The sequence below is a fragment of the Octopus bimaculoides genome, chromosome 5, assembly GCF_046866305.1.
Source record: "Octopus bimaculoides isolate indiv1 chromosome 5, ASM4686630v1, whole genome shotgun sequence".
Taxonomy (NCBI): domain Eukaryota; kingdom Metazoa; phylum Mollusca; class Cephalopoda; order Octopoda; family Octopodidae; genus Octopus; species Octopus bimaculoides.
In genome coordinates, this window is record NC_142932.1 from 49,085,692 (window position 1) to 49,105,804 (window position 20,113).

General features: G+C 36.8%; 2 protein-coding genes and 1 long non-coding RNA gene across 10 annotated transcripts in view; 2 read left to right on the top strand and 1 right to left on the bottom strand.

Annotated features, from left to right (window-relative positions):
- The first annotated feature begins 1,958 nt into the window (after positions 1–1,958).
- The window catches only part of LOC106870613 (sterile alpha motif domain-containing protein 3), a 193,783-nt gene continuing 175,628 nt past the window's right edge, over positions 1,959–20,113 (top strand). For 2 of the 8 annotated variants that reach the window (XM_052967812.2, XM_089352215.1), the window contains exon 1: positions 2,682–3,251. The gene's annotated coding sequence lies outside the window, so the exon portion shown is untranslated. Of the gene's footprint in view, positions 3,252–4,916; positions 5,446–20,113 lie in introns of those variants that run through there. The other 6 variants (XM_052967811.2, XM_089352211.1, XM_089352210.1 and 3 more) reach the window with 5 other exon arrangements.
- Positions 8,277–9,917, bottom strand: LOC128247810 (uncharacterized). Its single transcript, XR_008264127.1, has 2 exons — positions 9,153–9,917; positions 8,277–9,034 (listed from the first exon to the last, which is right to left on the bottom strand). It is a non-coding gene; the product is annotated as an uncharacterized LOC128247810 (long non-coding RNA).
- On the top strand, positions 17,875–18,678 carry LOC149135514 (uncharacterized). The gene has a single exon (XM_089353074.1). It carries the CDS (start codon positions 17,875–17,877, stop codon positions 18,676–18,678), a length of 804 nt encoding a protein of 267 aa, XP_089209200.1.

Genomic DNA, 20,113 nt, shown 5'->3' on the forward strand with positions numbered 1-20,113 from the left:
TATACTACATTCATTAAACAATACTTATATACATACATATATATATGTGTATATATATATATATATATATATATATATATATATATATATATATATATATATATATATATATATATATTTAAGAATTTAAGGAATGGAGAAAACGCATGTTATAATTGCATACTTTATTCCTACATATGTTTCAAAGGATTACAACCTATGTGATCCATAGGGATCTTTGATATTAAAATTGTAACCTTCTCATCAGGGAAAGCATGGGAATCATCTTAAACGTAAGACATTATGACCGATTATGAAAACAATAGATGGATAAGGTTATGACTTGATTCATTTGAAAAAACCGTTAGAGTATTGGACGCTGCCGGATAGTGAGTTGGACAACACATACCTATAAATGTGTGAGAACGTACATGCATACATAAATACATATACACAAACACACACATACATGCAAACTGATACACACACACACATATATATATATATATGTATATACATATACATACATATGTGCACTTGTATATACATATATATATATATATATACACACACACACACACATATATATATATACACTCATACGTCCACATTTATACATATGCACATACGTGCCCACGTTTAAGATGATTCCCATGCTTTCCCTGATGAGAAGGTTACAATTTTAATATCAAAGATCCCTATGGATCACACAGGTTGTAATCCTTTGAAACATATGTAGGGAATAAAGTATGCAATTATAACAGTACGTTGACGTCTACATTTTGGAGGACATATTTGGAAACCTATTTCTGCTACATCTGATGTAATTAGTAATAAGTAATCTAAGGCTATAATGAACAGCAAAGGTGCAAGAGTATCACCTTGTAGTACTTCCTATCAGGAACTCAGATGAATCTATGTCACCATCAGATAACAGCTGAGCGTCAGTATTTTTGTAGAGAATGTTGATCGTGATTTTGCAGGTGTCATGGATAACGTAACGCCTAGAGAATCTGCATAAGTTTGTCACGGTGGACTGAGTCGAAAGATTTACTAAAGTTTACGAATGTTGTAACAGATTTTAAGTTTTGCTATTTGCTGTCTTCAATAAGCCTCTATATTACAAGATTTTATTTGTGCTAATGTTGATCCTTCTGAAAGAAATATATATATATATATATATACTCTTTACTCTTTTACTCGTTTCAGTCATTTGACTGCGGCCATGCTGGAGCACCGCCTTTAGTCGATAAAATCGACCCCAGGACTTATTCTTTGTAAGCCTAGTACTTATTCTATCGGTCTCTTTTTGCCGAACCGCTAAGTTACGGGGACGTAAACACACCAGCATCGGTTGTCAAGCGATGGTAGGAGACAAACACAGATACACAAACACATATATATATATATACATATATACGACGGGCTTCTTTCAGTTTCCGTCTACCAAATCCACTCACAAGGCTTTGGTCGGCCCGAGGCTACAGTAGAAGACACTTGCTCAAGATGCCACGCAGTGGGACTGAAGCCGGCACCATGTGGTCGGTAAGCAAGCTACTTACCACACAGCCACTCCTGCGCCTATATATATATATATATATATATATATATATATATATATATATATATATATATATATATATATATATATATATATATATATATATATATATATATATGCAACGGGCTTCTACACAGTTTCCGTCTACCAAATTTTCTGACAAGGTATTGTCGGCCCAGTGCTATAGTGAGACTGAACTAGAAACCGCGTGGTTGCAAAGCGATTATACATCATGTGTCTAAGTTAAGGATACATGCCCAGCAATTTTCTACGATGCGGTAATATCGTTTGTACCCCTTGGTCCTAACAATAAAAAAAATACATATATAAATAAAAAGAAATGATCCTTTTTACCTTTTCTCTTATGTGTAACTTTAGACTTTCAAATAACATTTGAAGTGAGAGAGAGAGAAAGAGGGGAGGGAGGGAAAGAGATCCTCCGCATAACTAAAACAATCTTGCTCAACCTTTGCATTGCGTTGAAAGAAACAGTATAAAGATGAAGGAAATAGAAGATAGAAAGAGGGAAAGAAAAGGAAAAAGAAGGAAGGAAAGAAGAAAGGAACGAACGAACGAAGAAAAGCTACATGTAAAAAAAAAAAGATAAACAGAGTAAAGAAAAAAAAGAGATACGTGTTGAAGCAATCGGTTGAGAATTGAAAATTTATTTTTACACTTTATATTCAGTTACAATAATGTGATTGTATAAATGTGGATTTGTAGCGTGCTGTAATTATGCTATGTATTATCTACGATTGTGTATGTAATATATATAGGAGTTCCACGCTTATTCCCTCCCTCTCTCCCTCACTCTGTGGGATGCTAGCTGGCTGCTTTGTCGGTTTATCAAACACTTGTTGACTACATTTCGTGCACATAATACACACACACACACATATATATATACATATATATATGAATAAAGTTAAGTTTCTTTAGAGTTTTTCGTCTCCTATTTTTTATATTTTTCTGTTCTCTTACTTTGAAAGTTGCTAGGAGGGGAAAGAGAGAGGGTGGCAGATGATAGGGACGGAAGAATAAAGAAAAAAAATTTGTTTTAAATTTGTTCCTTCATGTAATAGTTTTTGTTGTTGTTGTTGGTGGTGGTGGTGTCATCTTCCCCTCCAAGAAAAAAAAAAGGAAAACTTTAAAAATTATTTATGCAAGTTTGAGTAGAAATTTATAGGGGGCAAACTGGCAGAAGACAAATGTTAATAAACATTTGTTATTGCTACAAGTAAGCTTGGTTTTTTCTTTCTCTCTCTTAGCCGTATGGAATTTATTTCTATCGACAAAACGACGCAGTGATTAAAACTAACTCTACACACAGGCTTACACTGTCTATCAATATTTCACATTCGCAGTCTTTCTTTCTCTCTCTCTTTCACACACACACACACACATTGATATTCAGACTTTCTCTCCCTCTCGCACATGCTCTGTATTTCTCTTTCTCTCTCTCGAACACACATACTATCTCTTTCTCACTCCCATACTTTGCCACTTACTGATTTCTCTCTCTCTCTCTCTCTCTTTCACACACATAACACGAACTCACCACACTATACAGACTTTTACACACAACATAGAAACCAAAGGGAAGCATAATGCGGTCTGCGACGGAGTAAAAGCAACAAGAAGCAATGAGTTCTCCCTGTGTGTGTACTTAAAATGGCTGACTTGACGGAGAAATGTTAATTTTGAGAAACAGGTAGGCATCTTTATTTTTGCCGCTCTCTGTATTGATGTCATATGTTGTTAATGGTCGGGTAGGTGTGTCTGTGTAATAATATGTGTATCTGTCTATGCGTGTGTGTGTGTGTGTTGAGTATGTGTTTTCCTCTGTGTTAATAGTGCATTTGATATATTATCAAAAACGTCATTGTTGATTGTTAGCAACGAATGAATGAGTGAATGAATGGAAGAATAAAAAAATAAAAAATAGAGGAAGGAAGTTGGTACATCCTAAATCTTGACGACCACAACAACGTAAACACACATAAACACGGTAACACTATCACCCGTTGCACTCTGACAGCTCAACACCCCACCCCCTCTGCTCAACACATTTTTTCCCCCTGAATATCGTGGATTTGAACTGCGGTTATTGAAAATCATGTTATGTCGAGCCAGTTCACACACGCACACATATATGCATATGTTTATATATATGTGTGTGTGTAAATATACATATAGACATACGTACACTGGCAGAATATGAGCTAAGTTTGCTATTCCGTATATTTTTAACAGGGAATTAAAATAAAACTATGTCAGCAAAGGGATAGACAGCTAATATAATGTACAGTCCTCAAATTACTGACATTAAAATAGTTGAAAAGCGTTTTGTTTATAATTATATATGTATTCCCAAAGCACCAATTAGTTATGTGAAAAGTGTATATTCATTCGCTGACGTGGTTTTTAATTTCCTCAGTCAAAATATACGATTAACCTATTATTTAAACGTTTCTTCTTTTTTTCTTCTTTTCATCATACATCGAACAACGTTGCTTTTGTTTATTAATTGTCGCCGTCATCACTGTCGTTGTTTGTCGTCTTTCGCGTTTATCCTTGTCATCTTTTTATTTTTATATTCTATGCATCTATTTTTTTTTCTACTACGTAACCACCTTCGTTTTTGTTTATATAAAGTCTACTCTGCTTACTTCCAACTTTACCACTTTATCAGACTCTTCATAAAACAACTTAATGGCCGAAGAAGACTAGCGTAATAGACACACACACACACACACACATACACCCTTGCGGGTGCTGTGCACGCACCTACATTTTTATAATCGACTCCAGCTAATATATATACTTACATATATATACCAATTACATGTATTGTGTATACACAAACATAGACTCGAAGGTGCATGCACATATTACAGGCAAACATGGTTATTCTCATAGAGTACACAGAAACATTACGTACTATTCACTTACTAGGATGAATAGCAACAGCTGATAAACTGAACACTTAACCATGTGCTTGTTTATACATCTATAACACTCTCCCTCCTTCAAGTATATAGTTTTTATTTACATATATATATATATATCTACACACACCTACTCACACACGTGTGCATGTATTTCTTCCTGTGTATTTAAGTTTTTCCTCTACGTTTCTCTTTTCTTCGTTCTCTCTGTATACTAGTGTGTGCGAGTGCGAGTTTCTCTCTATGTATTTTCCCTTGTCCGAATATCGGTAACGTAAAACTCGGAGTAACGCTTGTGAAGTCTCCAGCATTTATATATATATATATATATATATATATATATATATATATATATATATATATATATATATATATATATACATAAAATATATATATATAAAATTTGAGTTCATGTCTGTATAGAGCGAATGGCATGTGAAAAAAAATACTTCAGAAAAACTGTTTCTGTTCGGATCTTTTTCATCCGGAACCATAGTGACCAGTTTCGATTTGGATATGAGGATTTGTTAAGCGTTTAATTGGTTTAAATAATTATAACTCACCAATGAAGATATTTTCATTTCTTTTTGCATTGTTTTTGTAGTATTTTTTTTTTTAGTTTTCTTATGGGATATTTTATCAATTGATTTTTTTTTTAAAGCCAAAATGGGTTAGTGTTAAGTTTTGGCTTTAAAATATAGCATTATTGAAGTATTAAAAAAATTCCTCTGAATTTTTTTTTTAAATAACACTTTCCAATTTTGGTACGAAAAAGTGTTTCCAATCATTCGAATTCATTAAAAATAAAATTTAAAATAGCTGGAACCTGTTATTTTTTCACCCCCGTCGGATGGAGAATGATTACGCAACAGTTGGTAATAATTTTATTACGAAAACATTTTTAATACGGAAAAGAAAAAATTTCTCAATCATTCGGGTTTGTAAAACATCTTGTAGGTAGGTAAACCTCTTGACGTTTTGTTACAAAAACTTAAACTCTAATTTCTTTGTTGTTGCTATCGTTTGTATATATGAAATAATTTAAAATTTCTCGCGCGATTGTATTTCCAATGGATATTACAACACCTAACCATGAAATAAATAACGAAGAAAATGAATGAATCAAATTGTATGTATGTATGAATGAATGAATGAACGAATGAATGAATGTCGTAAATGTACCAATTACGAAATACTTAATTTCGGTGGGGTTATTTTTTAGTTTTTTTCTTTTGTTTTCAAGTGACAGTAAATGAAAAATATTGCAATTGTAAATTTTCCTAGTAATTTTTTAAAGTTTGACCTAAAAGAAAGTACAAGAGACTTTTTATGCGTATATGAGTCATTCTTTATAAAAAGCCCGAAAAATATTTACCGGTATCTTTACCACCACCACAACCACCATTTTTGTAATTATTATTATTATTATTATTATTACTATTATTACTATTATTATTATTAAGGTGGTGAGCTTAGCAGAATCGTTAGCGCATTGGGCAAAATGCATAATAGCGTTTTGTCCGTCTTTACTTTCTGAGTTCAATTTCTGCCGAGGTCAACTTTGCCTTCCATCCCTTTCGGGGTCGATAAAATAAGTACCAGTCGAGAACCAGAGTTGATGTAATCGATTAGTCACCTACCCCAAAATTCTGCCTATAGTAGAAAAGATTTTTATTATTGTGATTGTATTTACAAACTGTATTTAATTATTTCTATGCTTTCAAACCCAAACAAACTTTAGTAGTTAACCATTTGCTTTTTGCTTCTTAATATGTGCATGTGCTCTTGTTATTGTATTTTCAAGGTTGGTCAGTCATCTTGCAGATTTACGATTAAAAAGGCTCTTCTGCCGTAATCATTCCCTCTTTATTTTTTTTAGACCTAATCTGTCTTAGGACTTCATTATCAAACGTCTTTTTTTTTTCTTTTTCAAGACGGTATGGTGTGAATTTGAGACTAACCTTCTAATTCTTATGTTGTGCTAGTGAGTGACTTGTGTTCTTATGCGTATTTAAAATTGTGGCTGAATCAGATTGCTATTGTATTAGATAAATTGATAGAACACCATGTCCACCCACAGTCCCACAGGTGTGCGTGTGTGGCGGGAAACGACATTAACTTGACAATATGGTCCCTCTTTTCCGTTTGTTTATTTTTCATTATTTTTCTTGTTCCTACTTTTAAACGAGCCCCTCCCGTCAATCAAAACCTTAAATTGAAAATTTCATTTTTCGCTTAGTCCCGAAAGAAAACTGCTCATTTGTTTATTTTTATTTTCCTTGAAAATATTTTGAACGAGAAAACAGTTCTGAAAATGAGTAAATGAAAATTTTGGATTACGTTTCAATTTGCACTTTTTATTTATTATTTTCTTTTTAACATAACCACTGATTCTGATGGTTGTTCTCTTTCCTCACTTCTGTTTCATTTTTATGTCTTTCCTCAAAAACCACGATCTTCCTGTGAATATGCATATTTCTATATGCGTCAATACGTTTAACGGAGTCAATAACTCATAAATATATTTGAAACACATATCAAGATGCGTTACTACACCTACACACGAAAATATATTTAAATGTTATCCTCTCCAATTCACCATGATAGATATTAGACTAGATAGATAGACAAGTGGATAAGAGAGCTTACATAATGGGCAGATAGCCTGATGAGCATACTATATCATCAAACTATATAATGTACAAGCTAACAGCAAACAGACATAAATGGACAGACGGGTTTGTACAGACAGATAGGCAGTCATGGGTATGTTGAGACAGTCGTGTGTGTGTGTGTGTGTGTGTGTATAAAATATATACATATACATATGTGTATGTAGTTGATGAGCAAGCTCGGGAAGAAGGATAGATATATAATGCGATCTAAAAAGAAAGGAAAAGTCGACGCAACCCATCAACAAAAATATGTGCTAACGAAGTAGCCTCTACACAGTAGCTTACTTTGCTAGAAATAGCAGTCAAATTTTCAAATCACGCCCTGCAGTCTTAAAAACAAAACATGCATTAGATATGTACTCTTCTTTCCACTGCCTTGAAAATGACATGATGGTCATGGCTGGAACGCTTATGATAACGTATCTTCATGGCTGACCTGGGACTAAACAATTGATAGAGTACTTTTAACGTATGCACTCTAGCTATATAATTGATATGACTTAATTTATCCATATACGATGCAATTATAATAATGATTTCTAGTAGTAGTAGTGGCACAATGCCAGAAATGTATAGGAGGCGGGTTATAGAGGATTAAATCTACCCTGGCTATATTACAAGTACTTTGGACGAGCAAATGATCTATTTATTACGTTGTCATTAATCTGCTACGAAACACATGAATCTTCCTCAAACAACACGCTTATCATCTTTAAAAGAAAAGAAAAAACCCAGAAGGGTGCAATGGATAATATATGGGTCCTACGATGTCTGTCTAGCTGGAACACTTTTTATCTTAGATTTAGCTCGATAGGGCTAACTTAAAGCTAATAAAACTGAAGTACTTGAATTACACCAGGTTAGAGTGAAACTGGAAAACAGTATCGGACGATGAAATAAATTTTAAACAACAGTTTTGTCACTGGGTGGGTATGTATGTATCCTAACAGTGAACGAGCTAGGAATCAACAAAATATTTTGCAGAAGAAAAAATGAAAAGTCGCAATTTTGGCAGAGAAGAACTTCCCTTTCATTTAAAATATTTAAAAATGTTAAAGTTACTAACTTGTACACAGTGAATAAAGAATTTATATCATTGGTATTGCGCAAATGTAAAAGAAAACGAAAACCCACTTTATTCATTCGTAATTCATGAAACAAAACAAAAACGACCTTTTTTTTTTTTCCTGTGACTTTTTCTATCATGTTATTTTCTTAACTTCTGTTTTTCTTGTGATTATTTTCCCTGGATTCTATTTTTTCATGTGACTTTTTCTTGGATTCGTGCTTGAGTATTATTATGCGATAGCCGAACATTATTCATATTAATTAAAGGATTACTATTTGTCAAATTCTATTAGAGTACATGATATACTCATTTGTTTCCTACCTACGCGTAATCGGACATAGCTATTTTATTTAACACGCACGCTCGCATATACACGTGCGCGTGCTCGTACTCACATGCTTATAAACATAACGAGACAGTCAGAGGTTGCAAGCAATGGAACTTAATACGTGGTCAGTCGATCTTCTTTTGAAATAGCAGTTGTATTACAGAGGGTAATATGTATTCAATATTGAGAGAAAAAGCATAATGTATTGTTTCAGTTTCAAATTCTTTCAAAAACTGAATATGGAATTTACAAATATAGACAAAATGTAATTTATAGAAGTGCAAACCAAACATATTTATACAATTTACGTTTAGGTCCGTCGCCATCCGTTGAATTGAAAACATTGAGAACGTCCTTACTTACAAATAAGAGAACCATAAAGTCACTTTCACATATCTTGAAATGTTCTATTCATTTTTTTTTCTTAAGGGGAAGAACGCGGCGGATGTGTTTCGAAATAGGCGCCCCCCATACCTAATGGGAAAGAAAAAGGATTATATAGGGTGGGTATTAAGTGTAACAAAATAAAAATTTGAGAAAAACTTCTTTTAGGATTGTAAATTCTAAGAAGAAAAAATGAAAAAGACCTTACCCTTTTTCCGAATTCCGTAGAAAATGTAATTCCCTTACTAAATATGCACATGCATACATATATACATATGTATAAAACACATACACATATAGTGCAGAAACACTGAGAAAGTATGAGTACCATAACTTTATTTACGTTATAGCTTAGATTAAGTACTACATCAAAGCTTTTCTTACGGAATATCCATTTAATCAGTTAAATATTTTTGCTCGGGTATCAGCCGAGCCGAAATATCAACTAAATTTCCCCTTCCTACAAATATATTATACTCTAACCATCCTTAAAAAAAGAGAAACTGACACATTAGATAATGTAAACATTAAAAAAAGACAGCGAGATAGACGGCTGGAAAGCTGCTGAACAAACGTCTGTCAGTTCATGATTGGCCTTGGGTTAAACGACAAACACCCACAGCGACAGCAAATACGGATAGAATGAGACGCACGAGCCAACGAGCAAACCTCTTAATCTGCCAGAAATAACAGCCAGATCCTACCTTCGAAGCATACCACATGACTACGTTGTATTTTGTGTTTCCTCAAAAAATGGGATCGCCAAGACGGAGGGTGGATAGCGGCTAAACAACAGTGGAGAATGAATATACGATCACTCACTCTTATCTCACACGTCCATCCTCTGTACATATACACCTGTAGCATATAGCTTCCAACACATGCAGCCACTTGTGTACTATAGACGACGTTGTAAACAGACGCAACTCGTATATACATACCTTAAATATATGCAATACATGGACATTCATAAGCACGCATACATACGTATATGTATATATTTATATACTGACATTTATGTGTGTGTGTGTGTATGAATATAAACATATATAGCTAATTGTATTTATGCATATATATGTGCATGTACATGCACGTGTGTGCGCGCACGCGTGTATACATACAGTAAACATGGTGTGTGCGGACACAGCTATAGCGCACACATACACAGACAACATACGTAAATTATCAACGATGGAATCATGACAGCAAAATCAGTTTGTTAGTGACTATTGTAATAGCGCAAATCTACTGTTATTGCTGTTGTTGCAAAGGCTAGTCACGAGACTATTGCGAATCAAAACTATTTAGGTTCGATCCTTAATGAAGGTCGACAGAAACTATGAAATCTAGTTTATTGCTTCTCTCCTGTCGTCCCCCACCTTTTACGTTGATACTCTCAGTTGTGTATGTATTTTCTTCGTTAATAACTCAAATCCATGTTCCTTGTTCTAATATTTACGTTCTTTTGAATGTGTGTATATACGCGTGTATGTGTTTGGGTCTTCCACGCTGCATTCTTAAAATTTTGGGCACTTCATTCCTTTCTCTGTGAATTTATTAAACCACTCCCCTTCGCTTCTTTTTCTTTTTAATAAACAAAAGGTCTTTGGAATTTTATTGCATTGAACATCTGAAAAACCCTGATTAAGGGTTAGGAACTTGACACTCGAGTACTTTTTCTGATTTCTTTTCGTATATAATATCGTTTCCATCTGAACGCTTTAGTTTCGCTTTCTAAAAATTTAAAATGCTGTCATTTCAATTTATTATTGGTAAAAAACGTAATTGCAAATTACAAAAACACAACATACAAACCAAAATAGATTTTATATACATAAGAAAATCACTGTTATTCTTTAAAATTGCCTAACATTAGTTTTTAATTATAAAAAAAAAAAAGAATCCTTAATAATACTGGGGTTGATTATTCATTTGATTTTAAAAAATCAATGCGGTGCCCCAGCATGACCGCAGTCTAATGGCAAACAAATCAAAAATTAATATATTTTAAAACATTTTAAATTAAAAAATTAACTTTTACTTTTACTTTGAATTGTTGGTAGATTCTGTTTTAAATAATATAAAGACATATTTTCTTTAAAAAAATGATATAAAAATGTGTGTGCTTTAAATAAAATCTACGTTAAAACTAAATGCTTAGTTTTTATTTGTCCATTTATTTCGTTTCTTTAATCCTTTTTAATCTCCTCTTTCATTCTTTATCCCGATTTCACTTTCTTTCTATCGTTCTTTTGTTTACGTTATCGTTATTCATTCCTTCGTTCTTTCATACGGTTTCTTTTCCATATTTTCCTTGCTCTTCGTTCGTGTTTTCTCTCATTCTTTCACCCCCACCCCATATATCTCCATTTCTCCCATCCATTTTCTCTATTTACTAACAATGGGATTAGATATATTAGCACAGACGGTGCAGGACTGTCTAGATGTTTCTTTTGCACTATAAATGTAATCGCTGTTGATTAAGGTAGATGAGTTGACATCCAACCGGCGTACCACTGTTGTTTCGGTCCCAAGTCTATACATTTCATTTTCATGTCATGTCCTTAATGTCCTTGAGAGACCCATGAACGCCACTCATTCTCACTTCATAGATTATAAACCTAAATCTTTGACACAGAAATTATCGTCAGCATTAATCAGTATCACTGCGAAAGCGAAGCCCGGCATGTACATTTAATTGCTTTTACGTTTTTGTTTTACTTTCATGCCATTAATGTCTCGAGGTCAAATTATTATTAGACGTTGTTGTGTGGTTAAGAAGTTCGCTTCACAACCACGTGGTTCTTGGTTCGATCCCACTGCGCTGTACTTTAAACATGTGTTTTATATCATAGCCTCGGATTGAATTTGGTTCACGGAAATTGTGCAGATCGTAGTAGTGTGTGTATGTGTGTATGTCGATAAATATATGTAGGATATCCCGGGATTCATGCTCCGAAACAGTTTATTTGATGCCTTAATACGTATAGAAATGTGGAGGCGCAATGGCCCAGTGGTTAGGGCAGCGGACTCGCGGTTTCGATTCCCAGACCGGGCGTTGTGAGTGTTTATTGAGCGAAAACACCTAAAGCTCCACGAGGCTCCGGCAGGAGATGGTGGCGAACCCTGCTGTACTCTTCCACCACAACTTTCTCTCACTCTTTCTTCGTGTTTCTGTGGTACCTGTATTTCAAAGGGCCAGCCTTGTCACACACTGTCACGCTGTGTCACGCTGAATACCCCCTACGTCAAGGGTACACGTGTCTGTGGAGTGCTCAGCCACTTGCACGTTAATTTCACGAGCAGGCTGTTCCGTTGATCGGATCGACTGGAACCCTCGACGTCGTAAACGACGGAGTGCCAACAACAAGCGTATACAAATATATAGGTTATTAAAAGAGTTAAGAGGAAATAAAGTCCCGAAGGTTAAAGGTTACGAATTAAGGTTTAAGACCAGTTGTAAGGTTACGGTTAAAGTTTTATTTTCAATTAAAATTTTCTTTGAAACGGAGATCATAATGTTGTGCGTTCTAAATAGCGGACAATACGCTTTTTTAAAAAAAATTCCTGTCGTTTTCAAAAGCTTTCCAATCCAGTGGTGACCATCCTGTTATCATTAACAGAGTGTAGTGCTATGTCCCTACTTGTTCTTCGTAACTAGTAAAATACTGCCTATTTTTTTTGTTTTTGCATGTGCTATAGAATCAACTGTTTGAGTAGCTTTAACCCTAGTATGCACTCACACTAGGTGGGTAGTAGTCGATAAAATACATGCTAGTAATTTATATTAGGATGGTTAAGAAATTCGTCTCACAACCACTTTTGTCCCTCGTTCAGCCTCACTGCGTGGTGTTCTTACGCAAGTATTATTCTCTGTAGCTTCGGGTCGACCCCTTTCCTAATAAGTGAAAAACTGGGTTAACGGTAACTGTGAAGAAGCCTGTCAAATAGATTGTACCTACAACTCAAAAGTACAACTTAGTCTCTCACCACACTCATACTGTTTCATGCTGATTCTTGTCCGGCAATTATGTTAAGGCTACGCGTGTCTAAAATGATAATTCAGTTGATCGTACATTTGGATTCTCATAGTCAAACGACGGAGATCCCTCTACCACCCCCACCCCGTCCTTGCAAAAATAGTCGTGTATGTTATACTTTGTACTTTTCAGTCATTAGACTAGAGCACCGCCTTGAAGGGTTGTTTAGGCTAACAAATTGACTTAATCTAATAGTTCTCTTTTGCCGAGTCGCTATGTTATGGGGACGTAAACAGACCAACACCAAGCGGTGGAGAAGGGGCTCACACACAAACGACGGGCTGCTTCCACTGATTCCGTCTATGAAATTTACTCACAAGCTATTGGTAGGCCCGGGGCTATATATAGTGGAAAAGGCGGTTAATGTTGACATTATTACCCGGAAACGAAATAAAAAAAACAATAGTGTAACGGATTAAAAAAAAAAGGTGTAGGAAACGAATATGAAAACAAAAATGCCCGGAAAGCAACGGTGGGGTGGGGTAAGGCCTTCGGAAAATTCACAAGATCCGATGTTTTTTCCTTATAACTTTTAGGGAAAAGCTTTTCTTTTTTTTTTACTTGAATTTTATATAAATATTTTTCAAACGGTATAGATTACGATTATAAAGACATTTGTGGGGAAATTTTTTCCGAGGGGTGGGGAGGGCTTCCGAAAATTCATGAGGAAAATCGATATCTTTCTACTTCACCCACGTAGTAAACGAATCTGAATACAAAAAAATGCGCGGAAAGCAACGGGGGTGGGGGAGTTTCGGAAAATTCACAAGATCCGAGTTTTTCCCTCGTAACGTTGAGGAAAATATAATCCTTTTGAAATCGCAAATTAGGCTTTTCCTCAGGAACTTGGATGCTAAACATTCCTTTGAAGGGTTTTGTTCCTTCTACTATATATGCATGTATATATGTGTGTAGAAGGACCCGAACCCTTCAAAGGAATGTTTAGCATCCAAGTTCCTGAGGAAAAGCTTAATTCGTGATTTCAAAAGGATTATATTTTCCTCAAAGTTACGAGGGAAAAACTCGGATCTTGTGAAACTTGTGAATCTTCCGAAGTACTCCCCCCCCCCCCGCCGTTGCTTGCCGCGCATTTTTTTCAGATTCGTTTCCTACGTGGGTGTGAAGTAGAAAGATATCGATTTTCCCCACAAATTTCTTTATAATCGTAATCTATACCGTTTGAAAAGTATTTATATAAAATTACATTGACCCCCCCCCCCATTTTCCTAAAAGTTCTGATGGAAAAACATCGGATCTTGTGAATTTTTTCATATTCTTTTCCTAAACCATTTTTTTGGGGGGGGGGGGTAATAATAGCAGCATTAACCGAAAAGACAGTTAGACGGAACCCGTAACACGTGGCTGCAAAACGAGCTTCTCCTCACCACACAGTCACATTTCCACCATCATGTCTATATCACTTAATATTTTTAATAACCCACAGCAAACAAAAACTTCACATTTCACTAGGAATGTATTAAACATATTGATATGAGAACCAGTAATTAGTTAGTGGACATTCCTCATTAAATCGATTACATTTGCAATATCATTTAACTTTCTCACCTGTTGTAGGAAGAGGTGCAGGGGAATTAATCCACATAATTTCTACATGTGGCACAAACGGAACAAATATAATTCTTCGTAATTTTAGCACAAGGCGAGCAATTTTTAGGGGAGGAGGCAAATCAATTACATTGATCCCAGTACTTGACTGATACTTATTATTCAGCCCCAAAGGATGAAAGCAAAGCCGACCCCGGCGGAATCTGAGTTCAGAATATCGAGAGTAGGAAGAAATACTGCTGTTATCTCCGACACGCAAGCAATTCTGCCAGCTCTCCGCGCCTTGAATACCCAGTATTATGGTAATGGTTCCTAATCTTGGCATAAGGCAAGCAACTTTCAGAAGTTGAGATATAGTTGTTATCATTGATCTCCTTAGGGTATATGATACTTTATTTTTTATCGACTCCTGAGTAATGAAAGGCAAAGTTTACTTACCATGGTGGAATTTGAACTCACAATATAAAAATCCGCTGCAAATATCTCAAAGCATTTTCCCATCCTCTAACAATTCTGCCACTCACTAAGGCAAAGATTAAAGATCTCCTTAGATAGTTAATGACCATAAGATTACACCTAGAAAGTTACCCTCCAAGGCACCTCGTCACTGATGTTATTCAAGGGAAAGGAAAAGGCCGATACAGCTTGGTGCCAGTGACGTCGCAACTCATTTTTACAGCTGAGTGAACTGGAACAACGCGAAATAAAGTGTCTTGCTCAAGAACGCAACACACAGCCCGGTCCTAGAATCGAACTCACTACCTCATCATGATTGTGAGCCCCGACGCTCTAACCACTGAGCTATGTGTCTTCATACCAGCTAAATAATAATTGTTTCGAACATAGGCAGGAAACCTGAAATTTAGAAGAGTGGGCCAGTCGATTAAATCAGCTCAAGTATTTGACTGGTTCTTTATTTTATTGACCCCATAAGGTTGAATTGTAAGGACAACTTCGACAGCATTGAAACGTAAAGCAAACCTCGGCGGGATATGAATTCAGGTCGTAAAAAAGTCCTAGACGCCATAAGACGATATCCGACTTTCTAACGACTCTGTCGAATAATAATAGTTATTATTTCCATAATGTCAATGGATTAGAAAAAGTAAAGAAAAATGTTAAAAAGTTTTACACAGAAATTCGACCACAGAAAAAATAGAAATGTCATACAGAGTATACACCTAAGGCCAACCAAGGAATCTCACAGATCCAAAATTACCCTGACCGCCAAAGGTAAATGCTCTCTTGGCTGTCAATACCTCGGCCTACCTGCGCAGACAGAATATACCCGTGGTGGCAATTTCTCACTTCTCTTTCAAAAAGTGCTACTTTAAGGCATCATATTCTTCTCTGCTTTCACTTTCATCTCAAAATTTAAAAAAGTCGATGAGGGCCTACCCATCCTCGATGCTTTCAATCATGCCATACCTTTTTCACTACGGCTACGAAATGGAGGAAATCTTTCTGTTCTTGGTCAAAAGAAGACAGTGAGGCGATCTTCACGGCGGACTTGCCCGACAGCTGATTCTGTCTCTTTCACCCTCAAACCAGTGTTTAGACACTAAACGATTGCATGTAGAGATTCGTCATTCTGCACGTTTCTCGGTCAGGCCTAGTTGACAGTTCTTCTGTGCCTGCATGTAGAGTTTAGCTTGCAATGTTTCCTCCCGATCCGTGTAGCACTCAGGCCAAGATATTCATTTCCCCCAAACTGAAGACAGTTTACTTCTCCGCGAAGCCCAGAGTTTTTTTTCTCCTTTTTCTGAGAACGCCGTCGCTGCTGTCCATCATCATTATAGCTCTATAGAAAGTTAACATGGAACTTCCGCCGACTACATTGCCCGACTGGTAGAAAACCATGAGCGCCTGACAGCATTTCAGATACCTGACACTCAGACTTGCTCGTTCCATTAATCTAAGACTGCAGCTCCGACAGCGACAAATTGACAGAAGGTGACTACCCGTTCACAGTCCTGGAGTTTCTACAGACCAGTTGACATTGTGTACACTCTGATACGATTACTCTGTGTCTATTATGCTACATTTGGAAAATCCTGTCAGTTCCTGCCAGTCAGATGAAACTGTCTAAGTAACTTTGTGAGGCTTCTACACTTCCTCTCACCGACTACGTCCAAACAATCCTAATGTGCGTTAAAGATACAATTCCAGCTTCCCCTTGTATTCAAGATCAAGAAGGAAGAAGTGGCTTGATATACACTCCAAACAGTGCGGCAGAAGCACAGACTGTATAGACGTTGGTTGCAGACCAAGAATGGGCAAGATTATCAGGCCTACATCAGGAACAGAAATAAAGCGACAAAGGCATGCCGTAAAGCAAAGAAGAAATTAGAGGAAATGGTAGCAACAAGCCAAGACAAACCCGAAGTCATTTTGGTCATACGTGAAGTCGACGAAATCAAAGACTGGTACTGCAGACTTGAAAAGAAGTGATGGTTCTCTGACAACCACAGACAAAGAGAAAGCCGATCTGCTGAACACTTTCTTTCAGAGTGTCTTCGCTGTAGAGAAGGAAGGCGATCTACCAAACATGCCAGAGTACACGTATGACACAGAGCTGACCAACTTAAAACATTTTTGTGGAAAAGGTTCACAAGCAGCTGACAAGCCTGAAGATTGCCAAGGCTCCAGGTTCGAATGGAATCAGCCCACGCACACTTTCCGAGCTATCGGATGTAGTCGCTCTGCCAATCACAATTGTCTACAGAAAATCAATGGAGACAAGCAAAATCCCAGACGAGTGGAGAACTGCTAACATCACCCTCATATTCAAGAAAGGGAGCCGTTTTGCGGTCAACAACTACAGGCCAGTGAGCTTGACCTGCGTACTGTGCAAGGTGATGGAGGTGCTTGTTCGTGAGTACATCATTGAACACCTGCGGCGAAACGACCTCATCAACCAAGAACAGCATGAGTTCACAAAGGGGAGATCATGTGTGACGCAACTGCTTGACGTTCTTGACACCTGAACGGAGGCCTTGGATGCAAAGAGAGGAGTCTATGCGATCTACATAGATTACATGAAAGCGTTCGACAGCATCCCACATCGTAAGCTTGTATCCAAAGTAGAAGCTCACGGTATCAAGGGAAATGTCCGGGATTTCTTGAGCTACCGGTCACAACGAGTCTGTGTCAACGGTGTGAAGTCAGAGGGGAGAGGTGACAAGTGGCATCCCACATGGCAGTGTCATTGGCCCAGTACTGTTTCTCATGTAAATAAACGATCTGCCTCGGCATGTCCAGAGCAACGTCAGGTTATTTGGTGACGACACAAAGATCTTCGCAAGGAATGACGTTGATGTGACCATGGCAACGCTGCAAGACGACCTGGATCGCCTTCACGAGTGGTCGACGAACTGGCAAATGCAGTTCCATCCTGAGAAGTGTTCCATCTTCAGAATGGGGAACCCGAAGACGGACAGGAAATACTACATGAGAGACCAGGATGCACAGGGTGAACGGACTGTGGTGGAGCTAGCAGAAAGTGAGGTGGAGGGGGATCTTGGCATTTTGATCGACAAAGAGCTGACCTTCAAGAACCACATAAACCAAGCAACTGCAAAAGCAAATCTAATCCTTGGAGTCATCCGACGATCATTTGACTTCATCACCCATGTTGTCTTCGTTCAGCTGTACAAGTCTCTAGTTCGCCTGATTCTTGACTATGGACATACAGTTTGGCAACCCCGACATCAGGCAATGTGTTGCGAGTTGGAGGATGTTCAGAGGCGTGCCACCAAACTCATTGCATCCTTGAAAAAAAGCCATACCCAGAGCGCTTGGCTGCACGAAACCTGCCTAGTCTCGGATATCGCCGTCTCGAGGGATATGATCAATATGTATAAGTATACGCACGGCCTGTACCAAACCAACCGCCCCCAATTCAACTACTTCCAAAGCAGAAATACGAGTGGACACAACCTGAAATTGGAAAGATCACAGTGCAGGCTCAACATTAGAAGCTGCTTTTTCGTGCAGCGTGTGACCGCCACTTGGAACAGTTTGCCAAACAGTGTGGTCGCAGTTTCATCAGTCAATGCCTTCAAGAACATGCTTGATGCACACTGGAGGGAGCTTCCAGCAAAATTTGACCCTGTCTGTTACTATTAGCTACAACTGTCGAAGTATTGTACCACACATGACAAATTAATTGTACTAGTGGAAAAGACCTGTGAACAAGCTCCAAGGAGCTTCAACACGGAAACCATCCAGTATCCAGAAACGTTACCAATAACGCTTCTAGACGTCCGAAATATGGTTGCATTGCCTCAGTTTATGAATAAAGGCTATTTTGTTTGAAGCTACCACTTAGTCGAATTCCAATCTATTCGCAATCAATTCTTTAGGATATATTTAGTAAATGTAAAGAAACGACGTGTAATATTATCTTTTTATGTCGTATAACCTGGCCCGCTGTCTGTTTATGTTGGCGCTGAACTATAGTAGAGATTTTGCGGTTATGGTCGTAATGTGATGACGTCACGCGAAATGTTAATTAAAATACTTAATTTCATTCGTACACAAACACATACTCTTACGCACGCACCCACATACACATTCCGCCGATCGCTACTCGCTGTTAACTTTTTACTGTTTTTTTGTATTTTCGCGGTGAAAAGGGAAGAAAACACAAAACTGATTATGTAGCTCCGGACAGTAGCCTCTTCAAATAAATGTATAAACTATAAATATATTATTATACTAAGCATTTCGCCACCCCATCCCCGTTGGTAAAACCGTGCGTGCGAGAGAGACTGTTTACACAATTTGCGAACGTGAATAAATCATCATCAGTAGTGACGCAATCTTTTTGCGTTTTCTTTCCTTTCTTGATCAGATAATGTCTGCAATATCCAAGCAGACTTGTCAAAATAGACAAATTAAAAAAAGAAAAAAAATTCTTTCATATTCCTCTGTTTTAAACATGGAGATTATTGTTTTGCTTCACTCCCTCCCCATTGTAACAAAAAACAAAATGCGTTTCAAATGTTTATCCTTCCAAATTATTATTTTTTTTTAATAGTTTCTTTTCGATTTTATTCCATGTTCAAAATACAGCGATCATAAACAAGCTTTTTTCCCCTTTAAAATTTCAATTTTTCTTTAACCCTTTAGCGTTTAAACCAAGCATGTCAGGCCCAAATGATATTTTATCTTCAAACCAGCCAGATCCGGCCTCTCACGCCTACCTTACAATGTCACTCTAAAAATAATCGCATCATCTAAAGTTCAAGGCTACGAAATACTGCATAATTTAATTCAAAACAGTATAAACATTACATTTGTTAGAGTAATCTGAATGCAAAAGAGTTAAATGCCGATTGCTTAGGATAATTTTCCACTTAAAATTTTGTGGTCGTAAACCGAAAGAATACCAATATTTTAGTAGAGGGCCACAATAAAAGACCGATAGAGCGAACGGACAAATACCTGGCAGTCGTATTTAGTCACTTTTTTTTTTTTCATTTTTAACGTCATCGGTTTAATAGTCCGGAGTCGATAAAATAAGAACTAATCAAATAAATACTTGTGTTGACTCATTCGA